The sequence below is a fragment of the Macrobrachium rosenbergii genome, chromosome 3 (genome assembly GCF_040412425.1).
Source record: "Macrobrachium rosenbergii isolate ZJJX-2024 chromosome 3, ASM4041242v1, whole genome shotgun sequence".
Lineage (NCBI taxonomy): Eukaryota > Metazoa > Arthropoda > Malacostraca > Decapoda > Palaemonidae > Macrobrachium > Macrobrachium rosenbergii.
Genome location: NC_089743.1, coordinates 47,503,551 through 47,531,221, shown reverse-complemented (window position 1 = coordinate 47,531,221; position 27,671 = coordinate 47,503,551). Strand labels below are relative to the sequence as shown.

The following is a 27,671-nucleotide window of genomic DNA, read 5'->3' as shown; positions in this document are numbered from 1 at the left end:
TCGTCGCTATATTTTATCTGCATAAAAATTATTTTGAAAATGGCAATCTGCAAAGTTGGATAACGAACATCTGATTTGGATTTTAAAGTTATTTGTTAGAAAAAATAAGTTTCTTACTAGTGTAAAACGAAATACTTTATAGTGAAATTATTGCAACTCTGTAAGTCGTTATGTCTGGGTGTTAGTTAGGTACGATGAGATAACACTGGTGAGCAATAGTCTGAAGTAGCCCAATCACTGTCTCCCATAGAAGACCCTTTAATATTTTTACTTTATTTTAGATATATTCTCAGCATCAAAAGTCGAGAGACAGACAGACAGACATATTTATATTTCCTGCACCTCTTCAGTTAAAGCTAGATAACAGTTCCGCTAAACAATATATGATAATCTTTATAATTTCTAATTCCTTTTTCTTGCTAAGACTCAGTAAATAGAGATAAGATGCAGTGAACCTTTACTTTTTTTTTACTACATCTTACTTCATAAGCAACCATACAACACAACTGAGGAGGTGACCATTCATCTGTCATCAAAATCAAAATATAAATCTCATGAGTCTTGTTCAATAAGAAAGGGATGATCAAAATATAAAAACAATTAGCACATAATTAACCCAGACTACTACTACTGAACGAGGAGCTCGATGGTTGAGTAGTTGTAGCCGTGGTAGTAGTTGGAGAACCAGTAGTAGCTGAGCTGTAGTTGTTGTGGTTGGTGTACCTGCCGAAGTTGTTGCTGTTGTAGTTGTGATGGTAACAGTGGTAGATGACAATAATCCATTAGTTGTAGTTGGTGTTGGTGTGCCAGAAATTGTTGTTGAAGATATTGTTGCATTTATAGGTGTTGCTGTTGTTGTATTAGAAGTACCAGTAGTTCCTGTTGTTGTGGTCAGTGTGGCAGTTGTTGTTGTTGAAGGTATTGTTGTATTTGTAGGTGATGCTATTGTTGTATAAGAAGTGACTGTTGTTCCAGTTGTGGAAGATGTACTTGTAGGTGTTGCTGCTGTTGTATTAGAAGTACTTGTTATTGCAGTCGTTGTTGTTGAAGATATTGTTGTACTTGTAGGTGCTTGCTGCTGTTATTAGAAGTACCTGTTGTTGCATTTGTACTGTTAAAGATATTGTTGTACTTGTAGGTGAAGATATTGTTGCTGTGGTTGTATTAGAAGTACCTGTTGCATTTGATAGTTGTTGAGGAGGTAGTAGTAGGTGTTGTAGTGTCGTTGTAGACGATCCAGTAGTAGTTGTTGGTGTGGCAGTTGTTGTAGTAAAGGTTGGGCTTGATACACTGATCGATGCACTGGAACTACTTGAACCTATCAATCAAAACCTCATTTCAGAATACCATTTGCATTTACATATTCATTCATAAAGCAATAAGCAGTGGGACATCTGTATTGCTTTTGCTTGTGAACTTTCGGTGAGTAACCTGATCAGATCATAATATTGGGGAGCAATTGTTTATTGATCCAGATTTCTTAATTGCAGTTACTTATAGAAATTCAACAAAAGAATAAAGTTCTTCTTCTCCTTAATAAAAAACAATGATAAAAATCAGGTTTTTCCTTTACTATCTAGAAAATGCAAAGTTTCCTCAAAGACTTTAATGCTTGCATATTCTATGAAAATAAAAAAGTTATTTATATTTAGTGAAATATGCATACTGATAAGTAAGCATTATATTTTTCTCCAACGTCGAGAAATTTTGTTGTAATCCAACAGTTAAGTTTTTTTATCAACAGCTACACGTAAAAACTTTGTCCTAATTTTTTTTCGTGGATTTTCCATAATAGAAGATGCTAAATAAGAATTTGTTTAAAATGTCATATAATGATTATTCGCCACTTTTTGTGACGTCAGTGACAAGGGTTCAACAATAATAATTCCGTGGGTGCTACAGCCGACACATCGGCCCCCTAGTTGCACCCACTTTTCTGCTTTTTTTTTACTTTATATCCATTCCTGCTTCGTTTCTTCCACCTGATATAGAACCACCCAACTCTCTTTTCACTGTCTTTACAACTAAATGGCTAAAAGTATGACAGAGTTTGGCTCTATATCCTAACATTCATTAATGAATCAAGAAAATCACTTGTTTGTTTTTCAGAATCTGCACAACATTCCATTTTTTTCTAAATATATTTAGAGCATCAAGACTGCATTGAAAGCGTTTTTTTCTCTATCAACACATTACCAGTTTTTTGTATGAGTCATCGTTTGGAACTTAATGAATGGAAAAAGCAAATGCTTTACCTATATGAAAATTAGACTACAATGCGTGTAAATTAACGTAACAAAGACAGTAACATAAACTCGTGAAATAAGTAGAAATATAAAATTTAATTTTTCCCTCTTCTATCTGTTCATATTGTCGATTTTTGAGAGTAAAACATTTTAAATCACCTTGTCGAAAAAAATTTATAGAGAGATAGATGGAAAGATAGAGAGTTAAATTACAATATTAGGTAATTTGTGGACATTCGATATGTAAATGGGATAATGATGTGGGTGAAGTGGAAATGGTTTATAAATAACTTTCACACCATCTAAGAGGAGAAAATTATGTGGTGATGACAGCTGGATCCCTGTTTGTGAAAGAAGAATTTGGACACCCACACCAAATGTAGTGAGACCAATGAGGTGTAAGAATGAAGATCAGTGGGATATTTTAGAAAGTGAAATTACAAGACATACATGAATGGGGAAATTCAAACAGTCCTTATACCTTTTAGGCAACGACAAACATTTATCAAGTGGGTATAAAAGGATGAATAATGAATGGTAGAAACATGCATTGCTCTTCACGGAGAAAACGGAAATCACTGGCAAACTTGTAATCTAACAATATTTTCATTTTTATTTATTCTTTATTCAATGTTCCCGCTGACAAAACCTATAGAATAAATAAATTAATCCACTTCTAAACCTTTTGTAATCTTTCATTATTTTCCAATAATATATTGTATGCTATTTCATTATTTTCCATTCCAAACCTTCAGAAAAACTTATTATATGAGGAAAATATTTGTTACCTACATTTTTAAAAAGATAATTAAATAAATTGTATTCTGTTATCATATTAACTGGAAGAGAATTATATAAATTATATATAAATAGAATAAGAATAATTTGTATAACATAACCTGAAATAAAAAAAAAAAATACTAGCAAAAACTAACCTAGACTGTTGCTACTGAAGGAACTACTCAGTGGTTGTGTAGTAGTAGTTGTAGTTGTTGTTGAGTACCAGTGGTAGTAGTTGTAGTGGTGGGAGTACCTGTTGTTGTAGTTGCTGTTCTATTGTTGGTTGTTGTTGATGGTCCAGTTGTTGTAGTTGCTGTTATATTGTTGGTAGTTGTTGATGGTCCAGTTGTTGTAGTTATTGTTATATTATTAGTAGTTGTTGATGGTCCAGTTGTTGTAGTTGTTGTTATATTATTGGTACGTTGATTGTCCAGTTGTGGTAGTTGCTGTTATATTATTGGTAGTTGTTGATGGTCCATTTGTTGTAGTTGATGTTATATTGTTGGTACTTTGATGGCCCAGTTGTTGTACTTTACTGTTACATTGTTGGTAGTTGTTGATGGTCCAGTGGTTGTTATATTGTTGCTGTTGTTGATGGTCCAGTTGGTAGTTGTTGTTATATTGTTGGTAGTTGCTGATGGTCCAGTTGTTGTACTTACTGTTACATTGTTGGTAGTTGTTGATGGTCCAGTTGTTGTGCTTACTGTTACATTGTTGGTAGTTGTTGATGGTCCAGTGGTGGTAGATGCTGTTATATTATTGGTAGTTGTTGATGGTCCAGTGGTGGTAGATGTTGATATATTGTTGGTAGTTGTTGATGGTCCAGTGGTTGTAGTTGGTGTTACATTTGATGTGGTTGGTGTGGCAACTGTTGTTGTTGATGTACTTGTAGGCGTCGCCACTGTAGTATTAGAAGTACCTGTTGTTGCAGTTGTTGAGGAGGTGGGAGTAGGTGTTCTCGTTGTAGACGATCCAGTAGTAGTTGTTGGTGTTGCAGTTGTTGTAGTAAAGGTTGGACTTGATACACTGATCGATGCACTGGAACTACTTGAACCTATCAATCAAAACTTCATTTCAGAATACCATTTGCATTTACATACTCATTCATAAAGCAATAAGCAACGAAACATCTGTATTACTTTTTGATTATGAACTTTTGGTGAGTAACCTGGTCAGATCATAATAATTGAGGAGCATAATTGTTTTTGATCCAGATTTCTTAATTGAAGTTACAAAGAAATTCAATAGAAGAATAAAGTCCTTCTTTCTTTAAGAAAAACAATGACAAAGATTCCAGTTTTTCCTTTACTATCTAGAAAATGCAAATTTTCCTCAAAGACTTTAATACATGCAAATCTATAAAAAAGTTATTTGTATTTTGAAATATGCATCCATCAAATGCATCAGCAATATTATGGTTAGTGAGATAGACATCAGATATTTTCTTTATACTAATGAGTAAGTATTATATTTCTCTCTAAAGTCGAGAAATTTTGCTGTCTTATTCAACAATTATGTTTTTTTATCAACAGTTGCACATACAAACGTTGTCCTAATTTTTTTCATGAATTTTCCATAATAGAAGATGCTACATAAAATTTTTTATAAATATCATATAATGATTATCTGCGTTTTTTGTGTGTGACTTCAGTGAAAAGGGTTCAACAATAATAATTTTGTGGGTGCTACAGCAATTGACGCATTCGGCCAGTGAAAATTAGGGTTAAAGCTGCACCCACTTTTCTGCATTTTACTTTATATCCATCTTCCTTAGTTCTTCTTTTTTCTTCCATCTGATATAGAACCACTACAACTCTTTTTTCTCTGTCTTTCACAACTAAATAGGCTAAAAGTATCACAGAGTTTGGCCTTATATCCTATCATTCATTAATCAATCAAGAAAAATCCCTTGTTGGTTTTTTTATACCTGTACAACATACCCATATTTTCCAAATATATTTAGAGCATCAAGACAGCACAGAATAGTTTCTTTTGTCTATCAATCAAACACATTACCAGTTTTTTGTATGAGTCATCATTTGGAAGTTAATGAATGGAAAAAGTAAATGGTTTAAGATCTTATATGAAAATTAGACTACAATGCGTGTAAATTAACGTAACAAAGACAATAACATTAAAGAGTGCATGAAATTAGTAGAAATTTAAAATTTTAATTTGTTTCTCTTCTATCTATTTTGCTGTCCAAATATGAATTTTTTTTTTTAAACAGATAAAACATTTTAAACATCTTGTCGATTTGAAAGTAAAGCTGTAAAAACAATAGTAAGAAGATAGAAAGATAGAGATAGGTGATAACATTAGGTAAGATGTGAACATTCCATATGTAAATGGAGATAATGCTGATAGGTGAACAAAAATGGTTTAAATAACTTTCACACCATCTAAGAGAAAATTCTGTGGTGATGACAGGTGGGTCCCTGTTTGAGCAAGAAGAGTTTGGACACCCACACAAAATGTAGTGAGACCAATGAGGTGTAAGAATGAAAATGAGTGGATATTTTAGAAACTAATATTACAAGGCATACATGAAGTGGAGGGAATTAAAAAGTCCTTATACTTTTAGGGGCAGTGAGGAACAGTCTTTCATCAAGTGGGTATAAAAGGATGCAAAATGAAGTGTTAGAAACATGCATTTCTCTTGATGGAGAAAACGGAAATCACTGGCAAACTTGGAATCTAACATTATTTTCATTTTTTTATTTATTCTTTATTCAATGTTCCCGTTGGTAAAACATATAGAATAATCAAATTGGTGAAGTTCTAAACCTTTTTACAACCTTTCAATTATTTCCAATAATATCTTGTATGCTATTTCTTGTTTTCCTTATCCAAACCCTCAGAAAAACGTGTTAGATGAGGAAAAATATTTGTTACCTAGTTTTTAAAAAGATAATTAAATAATATGTACTCTGTTATCATATTAACTGTAAGAGAATTATTTAATTTCTATATAAACAGAATAGGAATAATTTGTATAACATAACCTGAAATTAAAAAAAACTACTAGCAAAAAACTAACCTAGACTGCTGCTACTGAAGGAACTACTCAGCGGTTGTGTAGTAGTAGTTGTAGTTGTTGTTGGAGTACCAGTGGCGGTAGTTGTAGTGGTGGGAGTACCTGTTGTTGTAGTTGCTGTTATATTGTTGGTAGTTGTTGAGGGTCCAGTTGTTGTAGTTGTTATATTGTTGGTAGTTGTTGATGGTCCAGTTGTTGTAGTTGCTGTTATATTATTAGTAGTTGTTGATGGTCCACTGGTGGTGATGTTATTGATATATTGATTGGTAGTTCCAATGATGGTCCAGTTGTTGTAGTGGAAAATGTTATATTATTGGTAGTTGTTGATGGTCCAGTGGTGGTAGTTGTTCAGCAGTGTTGGTAGTTATTGGTCCAGTTGTTTGTTGATGTTATATTGTTGGTAGTTGTTGATGGTCCAGTTGTTGTAGTTTACTGTTACATTGTTGGTAGTTGTTGATGGTCCAGTGGTTGTAGTTACTGTTATATTATTGGTGGTTGATGGTCCAGTGGTGGTAGATGTTGATATATTGTTGGTAGTTGTTGATGGTCCAGTGGTTGTAGTTACTGTGATTATTATTGGTAGTTGTTGATGGTCCAGTGGTTGTAACTTGTTACACTTGATGTGGTTGGTGAAAACTGTTGTTGTTGATGTACTTGTAGGCGTCGCTGCTGTAGTATTAGAAGTACCTGTTGTTGCAGTTGTTGAGGAGGTGGGAGTAGGTGTTGTCGTTGTAGACGATCCAGTAGTAGTTGTTGGTGTTGCAGTTGTTGTAGTAAAGGTTGGACTTGATACACTGATCGATGCACTGGAACTACTTGATCCTATCAATCAAAACCTCATTTCAGAATACCATTTGCATTTACAAACTCATTCATAAAGCAATAAGCAACGATACATCTGTATCACTTTTTGCTTATGAACTTTCGGTGAATAACTTAATCAGATCATAATACTGAGGAGCATAATTGTTCATTGTTCCAGATTTCTTAATTCTAGTTACTTTTAGAAATTAAATAAAAGAGTAAAGTCCTTTTTTACCGTTTAAGAAAAACAATGACAAAGATTCCGGTTTTTAATTTACCATCTAGAAAATGCAAATTTTCCTCAGAGACTTTAATGCATGCAAATCTATAAAAATAAAAAAAAAGTTATTTGTATTTTGAAATATGCACCCATCAAATGCATCAGCAATGTTATGTTCAGTGAGAGAGACACCAGATATTTTCTTTGTACTAATAAGTAAGTATTATATTTCTCTCAAAAACCGCGAAATTTTGCTGTCTAATTCAGCTGTTATGTTTTTATCAACAGCTGCACACAAACGCTGTCCTAATTTTTTTCATGAATTTTCCATAATAGCAGATGCTACATTAGGATTTGTTACAAATGTCATATATTGATTATCTGTCTTTTTGTGTGTGACTTCAGTGACAAGGGTTCAACAATAATAATTCCTTGTGGGGTGCTACAGCCGACACGTCGGCTCTTAGCTGCACCCACTTTTCTGTCTTTTACTTTATATCCATCCCTGCTACTTTTCTTCCATCTGATATAGAACCAATCCAACTCTCTTTTCACTGTCTTCACAACTAAATAGCTAAAAGTATCACAGAGTTTGGCTTTATATCCTAACATTCATTAATCAACCAAGAAAAATCACTTGTTGGTTTTTATATCTGTACAACATTCCATATTTTCCAAATATATTTAGAGCATCAAGCCAGCACTGAATAGAGTTTCTTTTTTCCATCAACACATTACCAGTTTTTTGTATGAGTCATCGTTGGGAACTTGAATGAATAGAAAAAGTAAATAATTTAGCTATATGAAAATTAGACTACAATGCGTGTATATTAATATAACAAAGACAATAACATAAACTCGAGAAATAAGTAGAAACTTAAAATTCTAATTTCCCTCTCTTATGTATATTGCTGTGCAAATATGAATAATCCTTTTAACAGATGAAACATTTTAAAACATCTTCTCGATTTGAGAGTCTGTAAAAGAAATATTAGGAGACAGATGGCAAGATAGAGAGTGAAATGATAATATTAGGTAAGATAAGATGTGAACATTCCATATGCAAATTGGATAATGATGTGGGTGAAGTGGAAATGGTTTATATATAACTTTCACACCATCTAAGAGAGAAAATTTTATAGTGATGACAGCTGGGTCCCTGTTTGTGCAAGAAGGCAAATGTATGAGACCAGTGAGGTGAAAATGAAATAGATATTTTAGGGCTGAAATTATAAGGACCATAGTTTTTGAAATTCAAAAGTGAGGGCTGGACATTTTTTGAGAAATGGGGACAGAGTGGACAAAAGTATCATATTTTTTTCTAGGTGGTCTACATGCTTTATACTTTCAGATTTTGATATGTTCCAAGGTAGCACAGCAATAGTTTCTGAGATTTAAATCACAAATTGTGGCGACAGCGACAAATTAAAACAAACTGAAGAATTATAATTTCATTATTTTGTCATTGTTTGTTTTTAAAAAAATAACTATAATTTTTATGTAATTGTTTGGTTTGTTTCAGTGCTGACCTATAGTGGATGAAGGATGGATTGGCAAACTTGTTTGATTTGCCAACAAAAAATTAGTGAGAAGTTGAACTGCCCCTTGAAGGCCTATGGGAGTCAAGCCAAGTCGCATCCATATAAAAACTTTCTGAATATCATCAGTGAATTTCGGGGACTGCGCATGCTACCTGTGACTATTCTCTTTAACGGAAGCATCACAGCAGACGACCTGGTCAATAACCAGACTCAGTGGCACAGAAATTGTTATGGCAAGTTAAGCAAATGCAAGTTAGAACGAGCAAAAAGAAAAAGAGAGTTTGAAGAAGCACGACCATCTGCTGAAGGTCGGCAAGAAAAGCGACAGAAAGTTCATCATGCAGTGACAAAGAACAATTGTATGTTTTGTTCAAGGTATGACGGCCAGCGCCATGAATTTATGACAATGGGTGCTGACCAGAACATCAGACGAATGGCAAATGACCTACCGGATACAACAGTCCTATTAAGAATTACTGCTGGAGAAGTAGTAGCTGCAGATGGCTTGTACCATTTGAACTGTCTCACTGAGTTCCGGAACCGTTATCGCACTTTCTTGAGGTTTCAAAGAAAACAAAAAGATTCTGGTGGAAGTCAAATGGAAAAAAAGAAAAAAAGAAGCTCAGGCTTTTATTGACCTGAAAAGCTACACAGACTTCAGTAGAAGATGGACCTTTCTGCTTCAAGTTTTCTGAGTTGCGGCACATGTATGAAGCACGTCTAGCTTCACTTGGAATTCAAAAAGAAGTCAACAAAGTGTGCTTCAAAGAACAAATTCTCCACTTCTTTCCCAGAGCACAAGAACAAAATGATGGAAAAAAACGTGATGATTATCTTTGACCAAGGAATAAGGCAAATGCCGAAACAAGCACTTACTGATTATAAAGGAGATGCTTCCATTTTGGCGAAAGCTAACAAAATTATCAGAGAGGACATTTTCACGTTTTAAGGTTATTATTTTGGTGCAGGCTTTCCACCAAATAGCCAATAAGACTCAATACCAACAACACTGAAAATGCTTTTCTCAGTGATGTTGAAAGGACCTACTTTGAAAAATCAAGAGATTCAAGAATCACTGGTTACACTTACAATATGTCTGACAGTAATCTGCAACTGCACATAAACGGCTGAGAACTATTTGCATCTGTTCAAGTGTCCAACTCCCAAATATAAAAGCAAACAAGCAGACATGGTTGCAAATTTGAAGACTGATGTCAACCTTTTCTCTAGACTATATATACATAGTGGCAAAACACATTTTTCAGCCATGAAAACCACCCATTAACTCCTTCTTTGTCTGACAGAGGAAAACTTTTTCTTGGAAAAAAATCTAATCTGCTTACATGTTTAACAAAGACAGTAGAGGCATCTGCTCCACACTTACACGATGTTCAGCCATATGACACCACTGAACTGGTAGAAGCCTTGGAGAAACTCGATGAGGATGAGCAACATCTAGATATGATAATCCTTGACTCTCCTCCTGAGCTACTCTCATCTTTAGAGAAAACATATGAGAAAGATCTACCCGATACTTTTGATGAGAAGGTGCTTGAAGGGTCACCTGTGGTGCACCTTCTACGCGTTAGTGGCGTGAAGACATTTGAGGACTACGCTGCCGATGTGTCCTTCCCTCATGTGCGGCATCAGCTTCAGACTGCAGACAGGGATGACGTTGTTTAGGACAGGTATCTCAAAAACAGTATCAAAGGTTCTGCTAGAGAAAAGAGAGGAAAAGGCATGAGAAGGAAGGTGTCCGGCAAAAACAAAATCCCAGAACAGGGCAGGACTTTCTTCATGACGCAGAAAACAAGGAGGAATTCTTTGAATTTCTGTCCAAGAAGATTGAAAGCAGTGAATTTCTTCCTGGCAAAACAGTGGTGGTGACACAAGGAGAAAATGTTGCCATCAGAAGAAGTGGCCATATCATACCTGCCTACAACCATGAAGAGGCCGACACCAGAATACTCTTCCATGTGCAAGATGCATTACAGCAAGAATCAAATACTTACTTTGTTTCCACCGTGGACACAGATGTTATTATCAAATTGATTGGCAAGTTTTACCACCTGCAGGATATATGCCCGACACTGAACATTTGGGTTGGGTTTGGCACAAGAAGGAGCTTTTCCTACATTCATATCAATGCTCTGGCAGTAACTCTTGGCAAAGAAATATTAACTGCCCTGCCAGTTTTCCACAGCTTCACAGGCTGCGATACAGTATCAGCCTTTCTTGGAAAAGGAAAAAGGTGTGCCTGGGAGACTATAAAATCTTTCCCTGATGCGACCAAGCCCTTCAATGACATCGCCAGTCACCCTTTCAAAGAAGTGGACATCAGTGATGAGAACTTTAAACTTCTGGAACGCTTCACCGTACTCATGGGATACCAGAAGACAAGCGGACTTGGGACTGTAAATGAGTCTCGCAGGGGAATGTTTTGCCAACAAAGCATAACCATGGACACTATTCCTCCCACACAAGGTCCCCTCCTGCAACAAACAAAGCGTTGTGTCTACCAAGCTGGAATCTATACAACAAGCAATCAATCTCAGCAGCAAATACCAACGCAAGAAAGATGGGGGCTCGAAAATGGACGCCACCACTTTTTATTGGATTCCACGGTGGGCAACTTTACCAATTGCTTCATAAGTTTGTAGTGAACTTGCAAAGTGTAGCTGCAAAGCTGCTGCTGGCTGTACTGGAAGATGTTCATGCAAAAAATCCCAGTGGAGATGTACAGACCTTTGCAAGTGTAACTGCATGAAGACTTAGATGTCAATTTCATATAAACATTTGACTTGGTGAAATTAAACGTTTTACAGCAAAGCTGCTTTTCAGTGACTGACAAAACTTTAAGCCTTTTAATCCTTTTATTTATGCTTGTGTTTTGAAACAGTGATGCAGTTTTCATGTGTTGATACCACCTAATGCATCTTGTTTTGATAACAGGACGATAATTTATCAAAATTAAATTTATGGTGAAGGTGGCATTTTTGTTTTTGAATTTACTTAGGTTTACATATAAAAAAGTTTTCATTATGACATTTTAAGAGGCAAAACCTAAGTAAGCCAACCATAACTGCACAGATAAAATGTCATTTTCATTGTTACACCGGCTTAGGAATCTTATTCTTCATTCTATCTTTTTGCAAATAACAGCCTGGATTTCTGATAATTTTCAAAATTAAAATTGATCAATAAAGATCAACGATTATAAGATGAACAAACTTTTGTTGAAAGATCAACATGTCACGTGGAAACATCAGCTGAGATTTTTGTTTAAAAAATTACAGATTTACAATGTTTGGTTTCCACTCTGTCCCCATCATTTTGCTTACTTTCACTAAAACAGTCTTTATACCTTTTAGGCAATGACAACAGTCTTTTTATCAATGGGTATAAAAGGATGAACAATGAAATATATCGATGGAAAAAAGGAAATCGCTGGGAGACTTGGAAAGCTAATATTATTTTCATTTTTTCTCTTTATTCTTTATTCAATGTTCCCGTTATAAAACCTATAGAATAAATATATTGATATATAAACTCTTTTATAATATCAATATTTCTCAATAATATCTTGTATGCTATTTCTTATTTTCCTTATCCAAACCCTAGAAAAATATATATGGGGAAAAATATTTGTTAATATAGTTTTTAAAAGATAATTAAATTAATTGTACTCTTTTATCATTAACTAAAGAAGAATTATGTAATTTTAAGAAAGCAAAATGAATTTAATCTGAAATAAAAAAACAACTATAAAAACTAACCTATAATCTGCACTAGGAACAAAAGTGGTTGTGTCATTTTGTTGGATTCCATCATACTTGTTGTTGTAGATGCTGTTATATTGTTCATGTTGATGATCCAGTGGTGGTACTTGTTATATTATTGGTAGTTGTTGATGGTCCATTGTAGTTATTGTTATACTGTTGATAGTTTTATGATGGTCCAGTGGTGGTAGTTGTTGATGGTCCAGTATTTAATTGTCAAAATAAGACAAATAGTTGTTGATCAGTTAAAAGATTATTGTTTAGTAGTTGTTGATGGTCCAGTTGTGGTAGTTGTTGTTATAAATTTTTGTTGAGTTGTTACAGTGTTGGTTTGTTGATGGCCCAGCATGTTATATCATTTGGTCCTGGTCGTAGATGTTGATATATTGTTACATCAAAGGTTGTAGTTGGTGTTACACTTGATGTGGAGAACATGTACTTGTAGGCGTCGCTGCTGTTGTATTTTACCTGTTGTTGCAGTTGTTGAGAGGTGGGAGTAGGTGTTAGTTGTAGACGATCCAGTAGTAGTTGTTGGTGTTGCAGTTGTTGTAGTAAAGGTTGGACTTGAAAACTGATCGATGCACACTTGAACCTATCAATGAAACTCATTTCAAGAATACCACTTGCATTTACATACTCCATAAAGCAATAAGCAACAAGACATTATTACAGCCTTCACTAAAACTGATCAGATCATAATACCATGATTGTTTATTGATCCAGATTTCTTAATTGAAGTTCTTCTAGAAATTCAAGAATAAAGTCCTTCTTTCCCTTTTAAGAAAAATAATTACAAGATAAAAGGATGAATAAAAATAAAAAAAAATGGTAATTTTGAAAACACCCATCAAATGCATCAGCAATATTATATTTATGAGACAGGAGATATTTTCTTTATACTAATGAGTAACTTATATCTCTAAAGTGGAGAAATTTTGCTATCTTATTCAACAGTTATGTCTTTTTATCAACAACTGTACAAACTTTGTCCTAATTTTTTTTCATGAATTTTCCATAATGGTGGTTAAAAATTTGTTATAAATAATTTTTCTCCCTTTTTTGTTGATTCAGTGACAAGGGTTCATTCAATGTTCCATGTGGTAAAACCTATAGATTTTAAATCCATCCCTGCTTGTTTCGTCCATCTGATATAGAACCACTCCAACTCTCTTTTCTCTGCATTTTATAAGTTTGGCTTATTTCAATTATTAATCAACCAAGAAAAATCTTGTTGGTTTTTTTTTATATGTACAACATTCCCCATATTTCAAAATTATTTAGGGCATCCTTATCAGAAAGCCTTCAACACATTACCAGTTTTTGTATGAGTCATCGTTGGGAACTTAATGATGGAAAAATAGGGTTTTATGAAATTAGCTACAATTTAAAAGATACATTAAATAAATTATACTCAGAAAATTTATTTTTCTTCGTATTGATTGGAGGAGAATTTTTTTTTGAAGATAAAACATTTTAAATTCTTGTCGATTTATCTGTAAATAAATATTAGGAGATAGGTAATTTCTGGAATTCCATAAACCTGATAATGATGTGGATGAAAATAAAAAAACTACTATCAAAGAACTTCTGTGGTGATGACACTGGGTCCCTGTTTGTGCAAGAAGTTTGGACACCCACACTAAATGTAGTGAGACTAATGAGGCATTGAATGAAGATGAGAGGAATATTTTAGAAACTAAAAGTTACAAGTTGTTGTTGGAAATTCAAACAGTCCCTATACCAATGAGTACACACTTTCATGTAGTGGGTTAAAGGATGCAAAATGAAGTGGTAGAAACATGCACTTCTTGTTGAAATCACTAGTTGCTAACATTATATTTTTTTATTTATTCTTTTTGGGTAGAATAATTGTTGTAAATAAACCTTTTCCTTTGTTATTTCCAATAATATCTTGTAGTTGGTGTTATATTGTTGGAAAAATAGTTGTTTTTGATAAATAAATGGTACTCAGTTTATATTAACTGTAAGTTGGTAATTTCTATATAAACAGAATAGGAATAATTTTGGTCGTTGTTGATGGTCCAGTTGAAGGAACTACTCAGCGGTTGTGTAGTAGTAGTTGTTGAAATGGAGTACCAGTGGTAGTAGTGGTAGTTGTTGACTGTGCAGTTGTTGTAGTTGCTGTTATATTATTAGTAGTTGTTGATGGTCCAGTGGTGGTAGTTGTTGTTACATTGTTGGTAGTTGTTGATTGTCCAATTGTTGTAGTTGCTGTTATATTATTGGTAGTTGTTGATGGTCCAGTGGTGGTAGTTGTTATATTGTTGGTAGTTGTTGATGGTCCAACTGTTGAAGTTGCTGTCACATTGTTGGTAGTTGTTGATGGTCCAGTTGTTGTACTTACTGTCACATTGTTGGTAGTTGTTGGTGGTCCAGTGGTTGTAGTTACTGTTATATTATTGGTAGTTGTTGATGGTCCAGTGGTGGTAGATGTTGATATATTATTGGTAGTTGTTGATGGTCCAGTGGTTGTAGTTACTGTGTTATTATTGGTAGTTGTTGATTGTCCAGTGGTTGTAGTTGGTGTTACACTTGATGTGGTTGGTGTGGCAACACCAACTGTTGTTGTTGATGTACTTGTAGGCGTCGCTGCTGTTGTATTAGAAGTACCTGTTGTTACAGTTGTTGAGGAGGTGGGAGTAGGTGTTGTCGTTGTAGACAATCCAGTAGTAGTTGTTGGTGTTGCAGTTGTTGTAGTAAAGGTTGGACTTGATACACTGATCGATGCACTGGAACTACTTGAACCTATCAATCAAAACCTCATTTCAGAATACCATTTGCATTTACATACTCATTCATAAAGCTGTAAGCAACAAGACATCTATATTACTTTTTGCTTATGAACTTTCGGTGAGTAACCTGATCAGTTCATAATATTGAGGAGCATAATTGTTTTTTTATACATATTTTTAAATTGAAGTTACTTACAGAAATTCAGTAAAAGAATAAGGTCCTTCTTTCCCCTTTAAGAAAGACAATGATAAAGATTCCGGTATTTAGTTTACTATCTAGAAAATGCAAATTTTCCTCAAAGACTTTAATGTATGCAAATCTTTTAAAAAGTTATTTGTATTTTGAAATATGCATCCATCAAATGCATCAGTAATATTAATATTTAGTGAGACAGACACCAGATATTTTCTTTATACTGATAACTATATATTATATTTCTCTCTAAAGTAGAGAAATTTTGCTTTCTTATTCAACAGTTGTTTTTTATTAGCAGCTGCACATATGGAAACTTTATCCTAATTTTTATCATTAATTTTCCATAATAGAAGATGCTTCATAAGAATTTGTTACAAATATCATATAATGATTATCTGCCATTTTGTGTCTGACTTCAGTGACAATTCCATGTGGGGTGCTACAGCCGAGACGTCGGCCCCTAGCTGCACCCACTTTTCTGTCTTTTACTTTATATCTATCCCTGCTACATTTCTTCCATCTGATGTAGAACCACCCCAACTCTCTTTTCACTGTCTTTTCAACTAAATGGCTAAAAGTATCACAGAGTTTGGCTTTATATCCTAACATTTATTAATCAATCAAGAAAAATCCCTTGTTGGTTTTTTATATCCATACAACATTCCCAAATTTTTAAAATATATTTAGGGCATCAAGACAGCATTGAAGAGTTTCTCATCTCTATCAGCACATAACCAGTTTTTTGTATAAGTCATCGTTTAGAACTTAATGAATGAAAAAGTTAAATGGTTTAGCTATAGGAAAATGAGACTATAATGCGTGTACATTAACGTACCAAAGATAATAACATAAACTCGTAAAATAAGTAGAAATTTACAATTCTAATTTGCCCTCTTCTATATGTATGACTGTTCAAATATGAATAATTTTTTTGATAGATAAAAAATTTGAAAACGTCTTCTCGATTTGAGAGTAAAGCTGTAAACGAAATATTAGGAGACAGATGGGAAGATGGAGAGTGAAATGATAATATTAGGTAAGTTGTGAGCATTCCATATGTAAATGGGATGATGATGTGGGTGAAGTGGAAATGGTTTATAAATAACTTTCACACCATCTAAGAGAGAAACTTATGTGGTGATGATAGCTGGGTCCCTGTTTGTGCAAGAAGAGTTTGGACACCCACACCAAATGTAGTGAGGCCAATGAGCTGTACGAATGAAGGTTAGAGGAGATTTTAGAAAGTGAAAATACAAGGCATATATGAGAGGGGGAAATTTAAACATTCCTTATACCTTTTAGGTAATGAGAACAGACTTAGCAAGTGGGTATAAAAGAATGCATAATGAAATAGTAGAATCATGCATTTCTCTTGACGGAAAAAACGGAAATCTCTGGAAAACTTGTAACCTAACATCATTTTAATTTTTTCTTTATTCTTTATTCAATGTTCCTGTTGGCAAAACGCATAGAATAATTAAACTGATCTACTTCTAAACCTTTTATAATCTTTCAATTATTTTCAATAATTTCTTCTATGCTACTTCTTATTTTTCTTATCCAAACCTTCAGAAAAACTTGTTAGATGAGAAAAAACATTTGTTACCCAGCTTTTAAAAAGATTATTAAATTAATTGTAATCAGTTCAATATAAATAAAAGAGGAATGATTTTTCTATATAAACAGAATAGGAAATTTAAAAATAACTGAAATTAAAAAAAAACAAGCAAAAAACTAACCTAGACTGCTGCTACTGGAAGGAACTACTCAGCGGTTGTGTAGTAGTAGTTGTAGTTGTTGTTGGAGTACCAGTGGTAGTTGTAGTTGCAGTTGGTGGGAATACTTGTTGGTAGTTGTTTGTAGTTTGTTGTTGTTATATTGTTGGTAGTTGATGATGGCCCAGTTGTTGTAGTTGCTGTTATATTGTTGGTAGTTGTTGATGATCCAATTGTTGTAGTTGTTGTTATATTGTTTGTAGTTGCTGATGATACAGTTGTTGTACTTACTGTTACATTGTTGGTAGTTGTTGATGGTCCAGTGGTGGTAGATGTTGATATATTGTTAGTAGTTGTAGATGGTCTAGTGGTGGTAGTTGTTGTTATATTGTTGGTAGTTGTTGATGGTCCAGTTGTTGTAGTTACTGTTATATTATTGGTAGTTGTTGATGGTCCAGTGGTTGTAGTTGGTGTTGCACTTGATGTGGTTGGTGTGGCAACTGTTGTTGTTGATGTACGTGTAGGTGTCGCTGCTGTTGTATTAGAAGTACCTGTTGTTGCAGTTGTTGAGGAGGTGGGAGTAGGTGTTGTCGTTGTAGACGATCCAGTAGTAGTTGTTGGTGTTGCAGTTGTTGTAGTAAACGTTGGACTTGACACACTGATCGAAGCACTGGAACTACTTGAACCTATCAATCAAAACCTCATTTTAGAATACCAGTTGCATTTACATACTCATTCATAAAGCAATAAGCAACGAAACATCTATATTACTTTTTGATTATGAACTTATGGTGAGTAACCAGACCAGATCATAATGTTGAGGATTTCTTAATTGAAGTTGATTATAGAAATTTAAAACAAGAATAAAGTCCTTCTTTCCCCTTTAAGGAAAAAAATGACAAAGATTCCGGTTTTTCATTTACTATCTAGAAAATGCAAATTTTCCTCAAAGACCAATGCTTGCATATCTATAAAAATAAAAAAAGTTATTTGTATTTTGAAATATGCATCCATCAAATGCATCAGCAATATCATGTTTAGTGAGACAGACACCAGATATTATACTAATAACTAAGAATTATATTTCTCTCTAAAGTCAGGAAATTTTGCTGTCTTATTCAACAGTTATGTTTTTTATCAACATCTGCACATAGAAATGTCCTAATTTTTATCATGAATTTTCCATAATAGAAGATGTTACATAAGAATTTGTTACAAATGTCATATAATGATTATCCGCCTTTTTGTGTGTGACTTCAGTGAAAAGGGTTCAACAATAATAATTCTTTGTGGGGTGCTACAGCCGACACGTCGGCATCTAGCTGCACCCACTTTTCTGCCTTTTACTTTATATCAATCCTTGCTTCGTTTCTTCCATCTGATATAAAACCATTCCAACTCTCTTTTGACCGTCTTCACAACTAAATGGCTAAAAGTATCACAGAATTTGGCTGTATATCCTAACTTTCATTAATGAATCAAGAAAAATCAATTATATCTGTACAACATTCCCATATATTCCAAATATATTTAGAGCATCAAGACAGCACTTAAGATTTTCTTTTCTCTATCAACACATTACCAGTTTTTTGTATGAGTCATCGTTGGGAACTTAATGAATTGGAAAAAGCAAATGGTTTAGTTATATGAATATTAGACTACAATGCGTGTATATTAACGTAACAAAGACAATAACATTAACGCATGAAATAAGTAGTAACTGAAAATTCTAATTTCCCTCTTCTATCTATATTGCTGTGCAAATATGAATTTTTTTTTGAAAGATAAAACATTTTAAATCATCCTTGTCGATTTGAGAGTAAAGCTGTAAAGAAATATTAGGAGATACATGGCAAGATAGTGAAATGATAATATTAGGTAAGTTGTGAGCATTCCATATGTAAATGGGATAATGATGTGGGTGAATTGGAAATGGTTTAAAATAACTTTCACACCATCTAAGAGAGAAATTATGTGGTGATGACAGCTGGGTCCCTGTTTGTGCAAGAAGAGTTTGGACACCCACACCAAATGTAGTGAGACCAATGAGATGTAAGAATGAAGATGAGTGGATATTTTAGAAAGTGAAATTTACAAGGCATACATGAGTGGGGGAAATTCAAATAGTGAGGGCTGTATATTTTTGATGAAATGGGGACAGAGTGCACAAAAGTAGCATATTTTTTCTAAGGGGTCTTCATGCTTTAGGACTTGCAAATTTTGATATGTTCCAAGTAGCACAGCAATTTCTTGATGGAAAAGACGATTTAAATCACAAAGCGTGGCGACAGTGGAAAAATTATTTTGGTTGTTTTGTTTGACAACCACATTAATCAAATGAAAAAGCTCATCAAAGAGATTCATTATTTGAAATGAGCCATGAAGTTCTAAAACAAACTAAGAACTATAATTTTGTATTTTGTAATTGTTTGTTTTAATAAAAAAATATCTTCTATCTTTTGCTCTGTTTTCCTATAGTGCATGAAGGATGGATCAGAAAAACTTGTTTGATTTGCCAACAAAAACTAGTTGTTAACTGTCCCTAGTTTTTAAAAAGCATCCATATAAAAACTTTCTGAATATCGTCAGTGAATTTCGGGGAGTGCGCATGCTACCTGTGACTATTCTCTTTAATGAAAGCATCACAGAAGACGACCTGGTCAATAACCAGGCTCAGTGGCACAGAACTTGTTATGGCAAGTTAAGCAAATGCAAGTTAGAACGAGCAAAAGGAAAAAAATTTTGAAACCTAGACCATCGTTTTGAAGGTCTGCAAGAAAAGCGACTGATGGTTCGTCATGCAGTGACAAAGAACAATTGTATGTTTTGTTCAAGTATGACCAGCTGCATGAATTTATGACAGTGGGTGCTGACCAGAACATCAGACGAATGGCAACTGACCTACAGGATTAGTACTATTTTGGCTGTTGGCGATCCAGTAGTTGTAGATGGCATATACCATTTGAACTGTCTCACTGAGTTCCGGAACCGTTATCGTACTTTCTTGATGTTTCAAAGAAAACAAAAAGATTCTGATGGTAGTCAAATGGAAAAAAGAAAATAGGACTTTATTGAGCTGACAAGCTACATGGAACTTCACTGAAGATGGATCTTTCTGCTTCAAGTTTTCTGAGTTGCGGTACATGTATGAAGCACGTCTAGCTGCACTTGGAATTCAGAAAGAAGTCAACAAAGTGTGTCTCAAAGGACAAATACTCCACTTCTTTCCTACAGCACAATAACAAAATGATGGAAAAAATATGATGCTTATTTTTGATCAAGGAATAAGGCAAATGCTGAAACAAGCCTTCACTGACTGTGGAGATGCTTTCATTTTGGCGAAGGCTGCTCAAATTATCATAGAGGACATTTTCAAGTTTTAAGGATTTCATTTTGATGCAACCTTTCCACCAAATTGTCAAGAAGACTCAATACCATCAACGCTGAAAATGCTGGTTTCAGTGATGTTGAAAAGACCTACTTTGAAAAATCAAGAAATTTAAGAATCACAGGTTACACTTACAATATGTCAGACAGTAATCTGCAACTGCACAAAAACGACTAAGAACTCTTTGCATCTGTTCAAGTGTCCAACTCCCAAAGACAAAACAAACAAGCAGACATGGTTGCAAATTTTGAAGACTGATGTGTTGATTTTCTCCACAGTATACATAGTGGCATAACACAGAGGGTCTGATATGGCTTCATTTTTCAGCCACGAAAACCACCCATTCCCTCCTTTGTCTGACAAAGGGTAACTACATCTCGGAAAAAATTCTAATCTGCTTACTGTTTAACAAAGACAGTAGAAGCAACTTCACACTTACTGGACGAAGTTCAGCCATGTGACACCACTGAACTAGTAGAAGCCTTGGGGAACTCGATGAGGATGGCAACATCCAGAAATGATAGTCCTTCAATCAAACTACTCTCATCTTTGGAGAAACCACATTGAAAGATCTACACGATACTTTTGATGAGAAGGTGCAATGAGCAACAGATGTGAATACATCTGTTATGAAGACATTTGAGGACTACTCTGTCGATGAACTCTTGCCTCATGTGCATCATCAGCATAAGACTGCAGACAGGGATGATTGTTTGTTTGGGACAGGTATCTCAAAAAAAGTTATCAAAGGTTCTGCTAAAAAAAAAGAGGAAAAGTCCATGAGAAGGAAGGTGTCTGGCAAAAACAAAATCCCAGGACAGGGCAGGACTTTCTTCATGATGCAGAAAACAAATTTCTTTGAATTTCTCCTCAAGAAGAAATTGAAAGCAGTGAATTTCTTCTGGTAAAAATGTGGTGGTGACACAAGGAGAAAATGTTGCCATCAGAGGAGGCGACCATCATTGCAATTTTGAAGAAATACCAGAATACTCTTCCATCAAGATGCATTACAGCAAGAATCAAAGACTTACTTTGTTCGCACCGTGGACAACCAATGTTATTATCATATTGATAAGCAAGTTTTACCACCTGCAAGACATATCTCCAACACTGAACATTTATGTTGGGTTTGCACAGGAAGGAGCTTTTTACATTCATTTCAACACTCTGGCCCTAACTCTTGGCAAAGAAATGTCAACTGCCATGAATTTTCCACAGCTTCACAGGCTGCGATGCAGTATCAGCCTTTCTTGGAAAAAAAAGGTGTGCCTGGGAGACTTGAAAATCTTTTCCTGATGTGACCAAGGCCTTCAATGACATCACCAGTCACCCTTTCAAAGAAGTGAACTTCAAACTCCTGGAACACTTCATCGTACTTATGTACCAGAAGAAAAACGGACTTGGGACTGTAAATGAGTCTCGCAGGGAAATGTTTTGCCAACAAAGCAAAACCATGGACACTATTCCTCCCACACAAGGTGCCCTCCTGCAACACACAAAGCGTTGTGTCTACCAAGCTGGAATCTGGACAACAAGGAATCAATCTCAGCAGCAAATACCAACTCCAGAAAGATGGGGTTCGAAAATGGACGCCACCACTTATTGTTGGATTCCACGGTGGACAACTTTCCAATTACTTCAGAAATAGTGAATTTTGACCAAGTGTAGCTGCAAAGCTGCTGCTGGCTGTACTGGAAGATTTCTTGCAAAAATCCCAGTGGAGATGTACAGACCTTTGCAAGTGTAACTGCATGAAGAATTAGATGTCAATTTCAAATAAACATTTGACTTGATGAAATCAAACGTTTTAAAGACAAAGCTACTGCTCAAGTGACTGAACATTGAGCCTTTAATCCTTTGTACCATACTTCTTTGAGAGTATAATACTATGCTATCTCCTAAATTTATGGTGTTGGTGTTTTGAATTTACAGTAATTACAGTTTTCATGTTTTGATACCTCTCTCATATTGTTTTCGGCATCTTGGTTTGATAATAGGACTATAATTTAGTTTAATATTGCACATGGATTATGTTGAAAGATAACAAGAGCATTTTTGTTTAATTTCAGATTTACGTAGGTTTGCACATAAAAAACAGATTTAGCATTACCCGCTGACAGAGAGACATTTTAATATAGCAAAATGTATCTACGTCAACCACAATCTGCATAGATAAAATGTCCCTTTCATTGCATTATACACCATGCTCACTTATGAATATGTTCTTCATTCTCTCTTCTTTCATACAGATTCTTTGTAGATAGCCTGTTTGGATTTCTGTGTATTTAATTTGTCAAAATAATACAAATTGATCAATAAATATTAACTATTAATATGATGAAAAAAACTTTTGGCTGAGTTTTTACATCTGTCGCATCATCTTTTCTGATACATAACACGTGAGAACATCAGCTGAGATTGTGGAATATATCAAAAATTGTTTCTACAGGACCTAAAAAACATCTCCACAAGGTCTGATACTTTCGTCCACTCTGTCCCCATCATTTTGCTTACAACCTTCGCTAAAACAGTCAATATACCTTGTAGGCAATGACAACAGCCTTTTATGAAGTTGGCATAAAGGATGAATAATGAAATGGTAGAAACACGCATTTCTCTTGATGGAGAAATCGGAAATCACTGGCAAACATGTAACCTAATATTATTTTCATTTTTATTTTTATTCAATGTTCCGTTGGTAAAACCTATAGAATAAACAAATTTATCCAATTCTAAACTCTTTAATAATCTTTCAGTTATTTCAATAACATCTTTATGCTATTTCTTATTTTCCTTATCCAAACCTTCAGAAAAACTTGTTAGATGAGGAAAAATATTTGTTAACTAGCTTTTAAAAAGATGATTAAATAAATTGTACTCTGTAATCACATTAACTGGAAGAGAATTAAGTAAATTCTATATAATTAGAATAGGAATAATTTTTGGAATATAACCTGGAATAAAAAAAACTACTATCAAAGAACTGACCTAAACTGCTGCTACTGAAGGAACTACTCAGTGGTTGTGTAGTAGTAGTTGTAGTTGTTGTTGGAGTACCAATGGTAGTAGTTGTAGTGTTGGGAGTACCTGTTGTTGTAGTTGTTGTTATATTGTTGGTAGTTGTTGATGGCCCAGTTGTTGGAGTTGCTGTTATATTGTTGGTAGTTGTTGATGGTCCAGTTGTTGTAGTTGGTGTTATATTATTGGTAGTTGTTGATGGTCCACTGGTGGTAGTTGTTGATGGTGCAGTGGTGGTAGTTGTTGTTATATTGTTGGTAGTTGTTGATGGTCCAGTTGTCGTAGTTGTTGTTATATTATTGGTAGTCGTTGATGGTCCAGTGGTGATAGTTGTTGTTACAGTGTTGGTAGTTGTTGACTGTCCAGTTGTTGTAGTTGCTGTTATATTATTAGTAGTTGTTGATGGTCCAGTGGTGGTAGTTGTTGATATATTGTTGGTAGTTGTTGATGGTCCAGTCGTTGTAGTTACTGTTATATTATTTGTAGTTGTAGATGGTCCAGTGGTGGTAGTTGTTGTTATATTGTTGGTAGTTGTTGATGGTCCAGTGGTTGTAGTTACTGTTATATTATTGGTAGTTGTTGATGGTCCAGTGGTTGTAGTTGGTGTTACACTTGATGTTGTTGGTGTGGCAGCTATTGTTGTTGATGTACTTGTAGGCGTTGCTGCTGTTGTATTAGAAGTACCTGTTGTTGCAGTTGTTGAGGAGGTGGGAGTAGGTGTTGTCGTTGTAGACGATCCAGTAGTAGTTGTTGGTGTTGCAGTTGTTGTAGTAAAGGTTGGACTTGATACACTGATCGATGCACTGGAACTACTTGAACCTATCAATCAAAACCTCATTTCAGAATACCATTTGCATTTACATACTCATTCATAAAGCAATAAGCAGCGAGATATCTGTAATACTTTTTGCTTATGAACTTTCGGTGAGTAACCTGATCAGATCATAATGTTGAGGAGCATAATTGCTTATTGATCCAGATTTCTTAATTGAAGTTGTTTATAGATTTTAAAATAAGAATAAAGTCCTTCTTTCCCAGTTAAGAAAAACAATGACAAACTTTCCGGTTTTTCCTTTGCTATCTAGAAAATGCAAATTTTCCTCAGAGACTTTAATGCTTGCATATCTATCAAAATAAAAAAAAAGTTATTTGTATTTTGAAATATGCATCCATCAAATGCATCAGCAATATTATGTTTAGTGAGACAGACACCAGATATTTTTTTTATACTAATAGTAATTAAGTATTACATTTCTCTCCAAAGTTAAGAAATTTTGCTGTCTTATTCAACAGTTATGTTTTTTATCAGCAGCTGCACATACAAACGTTGTCCTTATTTTTTTTCATGAATTTTCCATAATAGAAGATGCTACATAAGAATTTGTTACAAATGTCATATAATGATTATCCGCGTTTTTGCATGTGACTTCAGTGACAAGGGTTCAACAATAATAATTCCTTGTGGGGTGCTACAGCCGACACGTCTGCACCTAGCTGCACCCATTTTTCTGCCTTTTACTTTATATCCATTATTGCTTCGTTTCTTCCATCTGATATAGAACCACTCCAACTCTCTTTTCACTGTCTTCACAACTAAATGGCTAAAAGTATCACAGAGTTTGGCTGTATATCCTAACATTCATTAATAAATCAAGAAAATTCCCTTGTTGGTTTTTTTTTATATCTGTACAACATTCCCATATTTTTCCAAATAAATTTAGAGTATCAAGACAGCACTTAAGAGTTTCTTTTCTCTATCAACACATCACAGTTTTTTGTATGAGTCATCGTTGGGAATTTAATGAACAGAAAAAATTAAATGGTTTAGTTATATGGAAATTAGACTACAATGCGTGCTTATTAATATAACAAAGACAATAACATAAACTCGTGAAATAAGCAGAATTTTAACATTCTAATTTGCCGTCTTCTACCTATATTGTTGTGCAAATATGAATAACTTTTTTGACAGAGAAAACATTTTAAAACATCCTGTCGATTTGAGAGTAAAGCTGTAAAAGAAATATTGGGAGATAAGTGGCAAGATAGAGAGTGAAATGATAATATTAGGTACATGACAAGATAGAGAGTGAAATGATAATATTAAGTTGTGAACATTCCATATGTAAATAGGATAATGATATGGGTGAATTGGAAATGGTTTATGTATAACTTTCACACCATCTAAGAGAGAAAATTATGTGGTGATGACAGCTGGGTCCCTGTTTGTGCAAGAAGAGTTTGGACACCCACACCAAATTTAGTGAGACCAATGAGATGTAAGAATGAAGATGAGTGGATATTTAAGAAAGTGAAATTACAAAGCATACATGACGGGAAATTCAAATAGTGAGGGCTGTAAGACCCATTTTTGATGAGATGGGACAGAGTGTACAATAGTAGCATATTTTTTCTAGGTGGTCTACATGCTTTACACTTGCAGATTTTGATATGTTCCAAGGTAGCACAGCAATAGTTTCCGAGACACAGACGATTTAAATCAAAAAGCGTGGCGACAGCATACAAATTATTGGTTGTGGTCGTGTCTTTGACGACCGACATTAATTAAATAAAAAAAGGTTCATCAAAGAGATTCATTATTTGAAATGAGTCATCCAAGAAGCAACAGGGCTAAAACAAACTAAGAATTATAATTTTGTATTTTGTCATTGTTTGTTTTAAAAAAAAATATCTTCTATCTTTTGCTCTGTTTCAGGGCTGACCTATAGTGCATGAAGGATGGATTGTTAAACTTGTTTGATTTGCCAACGAAAAACTAGTGAGAAGTTGAACTGTCCCTTGAAGGCCCGTGGTAATCAAGACAAGTCGCATCCATATAAAAACTTTCTGAATATCGTCTGTGAATTTCGGGGAGTGCGCATGCTACCGGTGACTATTCTCTTTAACGAAAGCATCACAGCAGACGACCTGGTCAATAACTAGGCTCAGTGACAGAACTTGTTATGGCAAGTTAAGCAAATGCAAGTTAGAACGGGCAAAAGGAAAAAGGGATTTTGAAATAGCACGACTATTTGTTGAAGGTCTGCAAGAAAAGCGACAGAAGCTTCGTTATGCAGTGACAAAGAACAATTCTATTTTTTGTTCAAAGTATGACGGCCAGCTCCATGAATTTATGACAATGGGTGCTGACCAGAACATCAGACGAATGGCAGCTGACCTACAGGATGCAGCAGTACTATCAAGAATTACTGTTGGAGATGTAGTAGCTGTAGATGGCATGTACCATTTGAACTGTCTCACTGAGTTCCGGAACCGTTATCGCACTTTCTTGAGATTTCAAAAAAAAAAACAAAAAGATTCTGATGGGAGTCAAATGGAAAAAAAGAAAAAAAAAGAAGCTCGGGACTTTATTGAGCTGACAAGCTACACAGAGACTTCAGTAGAAGATGGATTTTTCTGCTTCAAGTTTTCTGAGTTGCGGCACATGTATGAAGCACGTCTAGCTGCACTTGGAATTCAGAAAGAAGTCAACAAAGTGTGCTTCAAAGAAACAAATTCTCCACTTCTTTCCCAAAGCACAAGAACAAAATATTGTCTAAAATGTGATGATTACTTTTGATCAAGGAATAAGGCAAATGCTGAAACAAGCCTTCACTGACTGTGGGGATGCTTCCATTAGGAGAAAGCTACTAAAATTATCAGAGAGAATATTTTCAAGTTTTAAGGATTTCATTTTGATGCAACCTTTCCACCTAATTGCCAAGAAGACTCAATACCATCAACACTGAAAATGTTGGTTTCAGTGATGTTGAAAGGACCTACTTTGAAAAATCAAGAAATTAAGAATCACAGATTACACTCACAATATGTCAGACAGTAATCTACAACTGAACGAAAACGGCTTAGAACTCTTTGCATCTGTTCAAGTGTCCAACTCCCAAAGACAAAAGCAAACAAGCAGACATGGTTTCAAATTTGAAGACTGATGTCAACCTTTCTCCACAGTATACATAGTGGCACAACACTGGGTCTGATATGGCTTCATTTTTTCAGCCACGAAAACCACCCATTAACTCCCTCTTTGTCTGACAGAGGATAACTTCGTCTCGGAAAAATTCTAATCTGCTTACTGTTTTAGAAGCATCTGCTCTACACTTACTGAACGATGTTCAGCCATTTGACAACTCTGAACTGATAGAAGCCTTAGAGGAACTCGATGAGGATGAACAACAT

General features: G+C 34.6%; 2 protein-coding genes across 2 annotated transcripts in view; both read right to left on the bottom strand.

Moving 5' to 3' along the window:
- LOC136855124 (uncharacterized) overlaps window positions 1-27,671 on the bottom strand; it is a 174,356-nt gene that overhangs the window by 72,986 nt on the left and 73,699 nt on the right. The gene's annotated exons all lie outside the window — the stretch shown is intronic.
- Window positions 14,467-26,717, bottom strand: LOC136828217 (mucin-2-like). Its single transcript, XM_067086064.1, has 4 exons — window positions 26,660-26,717; window positions 23,448-24,296; window positions 17,200-17,757; window positions 14,467-15,173 (listed from the first exon to the last, which is right to left on the bottom strand). The coding sequence occupies exons 1-4, from the start codon at window positions 26,715-26,717 to the stop codon at window positions 14,467-14,469; spliced, it is 2,172 nt and encodes a 723-aa protein (XP_066942165.1).

Bases quoted from the DNA above. Each gene is read 5' to 3' on its own strand.
- LOC136828217 (XM_067086064.1), bottom strand. From the start codon at position 26,717: ATGCCATCTACAGCTACTACATCTCCAACAGTAATTCTTGATAGTACT. The intron at 24,297-26,659 runs GTAGGTCAGCTG...TTTGATTGATAG, and splicing joins TGATAGTACTGCTGCATCCT to GTTCAAGTAGTTCCAGTGCA. The intron at 17,758-23,447 runs GTCAGTTCTTTG...TTTGATTGATAG, and splicing joins CTTCAGTAGCAGCAGTTTAG to GTTCAAGTAGTTCCAGTGCT.